This window comes from Myodes glareolus, chromosome 4, assembly GCF_982192425.1.
Source record: "Myodes glareolus chromosome 4, mMyoGla1.1, whole genome shotgun sequence".
NCBI lineage: Eukaryota > Metazoa > Chordata > Mammalia > Rodentia > Cricetidae > Myodes > Myodes glareolus.
In genome coordinates, this window is record NC_142029.1 from 88,709,566 (window position 1) to 88,717,609 (window position 8,044).

The 8,044-nt window shown below is 39.6% G+C and overlaps 1 protein-coding gene across 7 annotated transcripts in view; it reads left to right on the plus strand.

Annotated features, from left to right (window-relative positions):
- Ccdc15 (coiled-coil domain containing 15) overlaps positions 1 to 1,969 on the plus strand; it is a 71,096-nt gene extending 69,127 nt beyond the window's left edge. For all 7 annotated transcript variants that reach the window (XM_048448772.3, XM_048448754.3, XM_087905713.1 and 4 more), the window contains one exon: positions 1,357 to 1,969. Coding sequence is in view for 1 of the 7 variants with exons in the window: in XM_087905713.1 (XP_087761839.1) it covers positions 1,357 to 1,391 (35 nt within the window). In the remaining 6 variants the exon portion in view is untranslated. The remainder of the gene's footprint in view (positions 1 to 1,356) is intronic.
- Positions 1,970 to 8,044: the final 6,075 nt, after the last annotated feature.

Here is an 8,044-nt window from a genome sequence, read left to right on the forward strand (position 1 = left end):
AAAATAAACAAAGGCCTTCACTTCTAGCCAGGCTATTGAAAAAGAGTCTAAGTTACATGAATGAGAAGATTGGCAAGTTATTTAACTACATTAATTAATTGTCTAGTTCTATTAGAGTTCTTGAAGTAAGTATATATTTTATTTGTTCTTAGCGAATTATATTTTAATAGTTCTATTTAAATATGATTTCCTATAAATAGACTACCAATTTAAAATACAGAGCTCAGTGACTTTTAGTCCATTCATAACCATTTCCAAAGAAGGCTCCATGATCTAGCAGTTCTGCTTCCACCCAGAAGTTTAAAGCACCAGAAATCAGATCCGAAGCAGGCTTGCACACTTCACTTGTAGTAATATCACTCAAAACAGCTGTATGTGTGTGGATGATGAAAGGTTAACAGTATGTGCACATTTGCAGCAGAGGGTTCTCAGGCTTCAGAAACGATTCCTGTCACATGTTGCAATGCTGTGCTAAGTGAAATAAAGCAGTCACCAAAGGCAAGTATTACAGTGCTGCGCATGGGAGCTTCAGGAAGTAGTCGGGTTCTCAGAGATAGTAAAGTAGTACTTTGTGGGAGCTGGTTTTAAGAGGACGTGAGGTATTGTCATGTATTGGTACACAGTTTTAGTTTTCCTGGATGAAAATGCCCTAGAAGTCTGTTTCACAAAGTGTGAATATACTTAATTGCTGAACTGTACACTTAAAATGTTTACAATGCTAAAGTTTAGTTTATGTGATCTTTTTTAAAAAAATTTTATTTTTTTTAAAATTTTAATTATTATTTATCAGGGGGTGAGTCCGAGGGCTATCAGATTACCTGGAACTGGAGCTGTGAGCTGTCTAATGTGGGTTCTGGGAATTGAACTCTGGTCCTTTGCAAGAACATTATGTGCTCTTAACCACTGAGTCATCTCCCCAGCACCTAGTTGATGTGACTTTTTAATTTTTCTTTTGGGTTTTTGTTTGTTTGTTTGTTTTGCTTTTTTGGTTTTCTGAGACAAGGTTTCTCTGTAGCTTTTGGAGCCTGTCCTGGAACTAGCTTTTGTAGATCAGACTGACCTTGAACTCACAGAGATCCACCTGCCTCTGCCTCCTAAGTGCTGGGATTAAAGTTATGCACCACCACCTCCCGGCAATATGACTTTTTTAATATGTAATTTTTTAGCTTCCAAAACACTGCAGCAATTATAAATATACAGAAATCGTGCTTAGCTACAGAGGGTTCTTGAACATGCATTTATTTGATGTTTCTTTGCTAGCAATGAAGAGTTCTGCAGTTTATCTAAAAACTAACATATATCTACTGTACAAAACTTAAAAAACCAAATACTCATGCTAGCTTCTCTTTTTCACAGCTGAAAAAATGTCAGCAGAATGCTGTGTCACATAGAAAGACAACAAGACAACCTGAAGCTATTGGGAGCCATCCCTGTGTCAACAGATTTAGCCTCACAGTGCACACCTTGAACTACAGCCCTTCCAAAAGGGATCTTCCCCGTGCCAGGCAAGGAGCATCAAGACCTTGGTTTTTTACTTTACAAACTACAGATATGTACAGTTTTCAACTCAGGGTTTTCACCGGTAACCATGCTAATATCACTTCACAAACTGAAAGCAAAATGCCAGAAACAAATTCAAAATGCTCTGTCATACCAAAAGCAAATTGCAGAGTAAGGAGAACACAAAGTACCTTTTCATTTTAAAATGTTTGGAAACATGTACAAATTTGATACAGTTTAAGGAGTGCCAGACACATGTGTCAACTTTAAGTAAACTGAAGGTTTGAGAAGCTGGGGCAGTGATGACCAAATTCTAAATTAAACCCAATGAAGACAGTAAACACACTCAAATAAGATGTTTGGATTATGGCTCTCCCCTCTATGATATTTGTAAGAAGACAGATAAACATTTTTTTTAGCTCAGCATGGTGGTACATACCTATAATCCCAGTACTGCAGAGGGATCAGGAGTTTGGTGAGACTGACTCAAAGAAATTGAGCCAAATAAAATAGTTGTTTTCCCTCCTTCCTCCTACTGCTGCTCCTTATCTTGTTCTTTTCACTTTTTTGTGAACAAAATCAGTGAGACCCTTTTTACCATGAGACTTTGTCTTTGACTTGTTCTTAGAACGTCCTTCACATATGTGTCCCTCTGCCTCACCACCTTACTGATGCATGGCTGCTTTTCTTCTCTGCTTAAGCTGTTTGGCGTCTCACTCACCTGTTGTTGTTTTAACCACGTCTACATTAGAGATTCCAGAATTTGTAGCTTCGATCTTGGGTCTGAATTCTGAACAAAAGAAGAATTCAGACAGTGATCTATGGGCAGCAATAGTAGCCTTTTCCTTGAGGCCTCCTGCAAACTGGCCCACAGTCCTTCATTTCCCAAATGTAAATGTTGCGTCCAACTTTGCCATTTCATCAGTTTTAAATTTCCCTGCCCAGGCATTGTCTCCATTTCTCAGAGCACTTAGGAAATCCTGCAATATTGAGACATCTAGCTTTTCTTCTGTGATCTTCTTGCCTGTCTGTATGAAGAGGGCATAAGAGTCATAAGCCCTTTGGTCTCTTGGGGTCACTTGAAGCCATCCTGATGTATTGCTCTCTAGGAAACACAGAGCACAATGCAAGGCTTCCTGGCCTCACACTAGCTGTCTTAATGACAGTCAATTCTTACGTGATTGCTACTAATTAAAAACGTTAACAATAAAACAGAAGAGATCCATAATGGCCGTCACTCTCAAGTCTTCCCACTCCAAAAATTCCTTTCTAATCCTAGATAACCATTATCCTAATCTGTGTATAAATTAACCTATTCATCACTTCTCTTATAAATGGAATGTGCAATGTGAGCTCTTTTGTGACTGAACTTTTTCAGCTAGCCTGATGGCAAGACTCATCTGTGTTGGTAGATTCATTAATGCTTTACTACTTTTCATTGTTGAATAGTATTAATAGCAGTAATAAAACCATATTTATTCATTCATCAATTGGAAGACATTTCTGTTTGTTCTGCTACAAACAATTGTTCTCAGGATTCTGTAGGTACATGTTTTCATTCCTTTTTTTTTTTTGGTAAGATTTATTTATTTATTAATGTACTCTGGTGTTTTGCCTGTATACATCTGTGTGAGGGTGTCAGATCCCTACAACTGGAGTTACAGACAGTTGTGAGTTGCCATTTGGGTACTGGGAATTAAACCCGGTTCCTCAGGAAGAACAGCCAGTGCTCTTAATGGCTGAGCCATCTCTCCAGCCCCTATGTTTTCATTTCTTTTGATGTATATCTAGGGATAAAATTTCTGAATCACATGCTAGCTTTGTGCTTAGACTTTCAAGAAACTACAAAGTGTTTTCCAAAGCAGCTGTACTATTTTTCATCCCCAAACGTGGAAGGGCCCAGTGTTCTTCACTAACACTTGTCTCCTTCCCAGGCAGCTGTGATGTGGTTTTCATTGTGGCTTGAATTTCCTCAGAAGTTGATATTGATCTTTTTCTTCATGTGCCTGTTGGCCATTTGGCTCTGTCTTATGAAGATGTTTGTCAGATACTTTGCCAGTTTCATAGACAGAGTCTCAATGTAGCTCTGGCCCTGGAACTCACTCTGTGCGTCCGACTGGCCTTGAACTCACAGATATCTGCCTGCCTCTGCCTCCCGAATGCTGGGATTAAAGACATGTGCCGCCATGCCCTGCTTCTTTTCACTTTCTTAATGGTTTCTGAAGCTTGTAGCATAGACCTAAATTTGATGAAACCCATTATTTATATACTTTTGTGGTTTGTGCTTTTGCTATTGTCTGAAAAGCCATGACCTAATCCAAGGCCACAAGTGTTTGTGTTATATGTTCTGAGTCTTAAATGTGTTCATTTTATATTTAGAGTTAACCATCGAATTTGAGCTAATGTGTAAAACTTCATTTTTTACATGTGAATAGTGGGAATACTGTCCCACTACCACTCATTAAAGACTACCATTTGACACATAGAATTGACTAGAAATGTCAAAGTTCACTTGTGAAGTCTCAGCTCTGTTCCGTTCACCTGTGTGTTTCTCCTTACATACAATATTTCTGGAATACTGTGACTTTGTGATAAGTTTTGAAGTTGACAAGTATGAGTCTTTTGTCTTTGATCTTTTTAAAGATAATTTACTCTTCTGAGTCCATGCATTTTCATATACTTTTAAGGTGTCTTACCAAAAAACAAAACAAAAAACACAGAAGAGCAGCTGAATTCTTATAGGGAGCATACTAAATTATTGATAAATTTGGGAACTATTGTCATCTAACCCATAAGTATGAGATGAGATCTTATATGTGTATGTCTTTAATTTTGCTGGACTGTACTCTATTTACAGAGGACAAAAACTATATGTAGGTTAAATTTGTTGCTAATTACTTATGATTTTTAAGTTCTCATTATTGTCAATGAAATTGCCCTGTCTTTCTTTTCCCTCCTGTGAGACAGGGTCGTAGGTAACTGGGGCTGGCCTCAGGCCTTGTATATAATCAGGAATGACCTTGAGCTCCTGAGGGTCTCTCCTGTGTTCTACTGCTCCCAGGTTATGAAGAGCTGGGGCTGAACCCAGGACTCTGGGAGTGCTGAGCAAGCACTAGCGGCTGCGTTACCTCCTCAGACCGGAATTTTATTTTTTTATTTCTAATTAATAATTAGTTTGTGGTATGTGTGTATGAGAGAAAGACAGACTGACAGACTGACAGACTGACTGTGGGTACTACCAAGTATGTGTGGAGGTGAGAGGACAACTTGAGAAGTTGGTTTCCTCTTTCCACTGTGGTATCAAGGATATAACTCAGATCGTCAGGCTAATTCACCAAGCATTTTTATCCACCGAGCCACCTCTCTAGTCCCAGCCCAGAATGTTTTATATATTGGATCTTGTCATCTTAAAATAGACTCTTGCTTCCTTCCAATTCAGCCATTTGTTTCTTTTCCTGTCTAAATGACATGATTAGAACAATATGCACAGCATTGTGCAGGACTGGCAGAGTGGGCGTCCTTGTTATGGTTCTCACTTTAAGAGCAAAGAGTTTTTCAGTCTTTATGATTTATCAGGCTTGATGATGTTAGTTCCCTTTTATTACTAGCTTATTAAGCATTGTTATCCTGATATTGCTGGATTTTTCCCGTTGCATTTTCTGCATCTATGGTTATTATGTATTCTTTGGTTTTTTTGTTTGTTTGTTTTTGTTTCTCTTCTTTGTGTGTGTGTGTGTGTGTGTGTGTGTGTGTGTTTTGGGCCAGAGCCTTGCCATGTAGCCTATGTTGGCTTCAAACTTATGTTTTTGCCTTGAATTTTTAAAATTAGTTTTCTTGTATTGACACAAATTTGCTTTCCTAGGAGAAGTTGTATTGATTTTTATTTCTTTGATTCTCACACAAGTTTTTTGTTTAAGTTTGGTTTTCTGAAAACAGGTAAGTTGACTTGTCTAATTTCAAGTTAATAGAATGATAGTAAAGTTAGGCCTTTGAGTGCCATTAGAAAACTTCAAGACTTTTAATTTCAGTCTATAAATAAATGTTTCAAGATTGATATCTTAGCCAGTGTTCTGTTGCTATGAAGAGACACCATGACCACAGCAACTCTTGTAACAGAAAACATTTCATTGGGGCAGGCTTCCAGTTTCAGAGGTTTAATCCATTATTGTCTCGGCCAGGAACATGGTGGCACACAGGTAGACATGATGCTGAGGTGGTAGCTGAGAGTTCTACATCCGGATCCTCGGGTAGCAGGAAGAGAGAGCCACTGGGCTTGGTTTTAGCATTTGAAACCCCAAAGTCCAACCCCAGTGACACACTTGCTCCAGTAAGGTCACACTTACTTTAACAAAGCCACACCGCCTAATAGCGCCTGCTCCCTGTGACCAAGCATTCAAATCTATGAGCCTATGGGGAACATTCTCATTCAAACCACCTCTTGCACTGCAATTTGGTCATATGTTAATGGTGGCCAATGACTGTATCTTTGTGGAGCTACAGAACTCAGAGAAGTAGCATGTATCAAAGGAGAAGCCTAAGTCTCTAACCTGTCACACTGGGCAGTGTGGTGAATTCTGTTTGAAGGGATAAATTTCTTTTGGAGGGAAATCTGAAATCTAAGATTCTTTTTTTGTTCCAAATTTTGTAAGACTGTTGTCCTGGCTAGTTTTGTATCAGCTTGACACAAGCTGGAGTCACCAGAGAGAAGGGACCCTTAGTTGAGAAAATGTCCCCATAAGATCTGAGTGTAGACAAGTCTTTGGGGGCATTTCCTTAACTGGTGGTTGATGGGGGAGGGCCCAGACCATTGTGTATGGGGCCACCCCTGGGCTGGTGGTCCTGCCTTCTACTAGGAAGCAGACTGAGCAAGCCATGAGGAGCAGTCCAGTAAGCAGCACCCCTCCATAGTCTCTGTATTAGCTCCTTTCTCTAGGTTCCTGCCCTGCTTGAGTTCCTGTCCTGACTTCCTTTGATGATGAACTGTGATATGGAAGTATTAGCTTCCATATAAATAAATAATCCCTTTCCTCCTGAACTTGCTTTTGGTCATAGTGTTTAATCACAGCAATAGAAATCCTAGCTAAGACAAGTTTTTTAAGTTAACAGGGTAAATTGTACTCACGTTTCTAGGTAAACAGAGACCTTTAAGAAAGAAGAGACTGAGATTACAAACGGCTCATAAAGAGATAGATTTTGGTTTGTGGGGCAGGAATAGGGTTTTGGGGTGAGGAAAATGACTAAATTTGGGCCCAGAATTTAAAGTAGGCTCTGGTTGGGGAATGTACCTCAGTGTTTGCTTAGCATATTTAAGGCTGGGAGTTTGATAATAGTACAAAATGAGTGAGTGAGTGAGTGAGTGAGTGAGTGAGTGAGTGAGTGAGTGAGTAAATGGATAAATAGGTAGGGTAGATGGCAGGCATTTAAATTGGAAAAAAACCTAAGTGAACACAGGGGGTTGAAGAGATGGCTCAGTGATTAAGAACACTGACTGCTTTTCCAACAGAGCTGGGTGAAATTCCCAGCACCCACATGGCAGCTCATAATCATCTGAAACTCCAGAACCAGTGATCTGACGCCCTTTTCAGGCCCAGGCACTGCATGCACATGGTACACAGACATACATGCAGATGAAACACCCACATATATAAAAATAAAAATAATTTTTTAAATAAGAGAATAATCCTCTTCATATTTCTGTATTTTCTCATCACTATTATTTGATAAGGCTGTTTGCCTGAAAAAAAAAATAGACCAAAGGGAACTTCACAAGTTTCTACACACCTGGTTGTATCTATGTAATCCTGCAGCTGTGATGGAGCTGTCTGTTTTCCCATCCTATGACTAAAGTGGGTTTCCTCCTATCGCCTTAAAGACATTGCCTCAGTACTTCTCTTTAGTAACTCCCACCATTAATCCCAGTACTCAGGAGGCAAAGACAGGTGGATCTCAAGAGTTTGAGGCCAGCCTGGCCTGCAGAATGAGTTCTAGGACATCCAGGACTACACAGAGAAACCCTGTCTTAAAAAACAAAACAAAAATTCTAACAATTAAAATATTGCTATAGGTACACAAACCTGCTATAATTTGTTCCATATTGAAAACCAGCCAGCTTGCTGGATGGTGGTGACACACACCTTTAAGAGACAGGTGGATCTCTATGAGTTCAAGGCCAGCCTGGTCTACAGAGCTAGTTTCAAGACAGCCAGGACTACACAAATTAACTCTGTCTCGAAAAACAAAGAACCAGCCAAGTAAAAACCACCTCCTCTTACATGCCACTGACATGCCCTCTCAGTTGCTACTAAACTTGTTTGCTTCCATTTAAAACAAAAATACTGAGTTCCCCGAGCTTACTGCTGCTGCTCCTGCTGTCTTGCTTACACGTTAGCAATTTGCCTTCACCACTTTAGTGAAAATCTTCAAATTGAGTGTGGTGATGCATGCTTGTTATCCAAACATTAGGGAGGCTGAGACAGGTGGACCATATGTTCCAGGCCAGCCTGGGCTACCTAGCAAGGCTGTCTCTGAAAAGAAATTCTTTTCA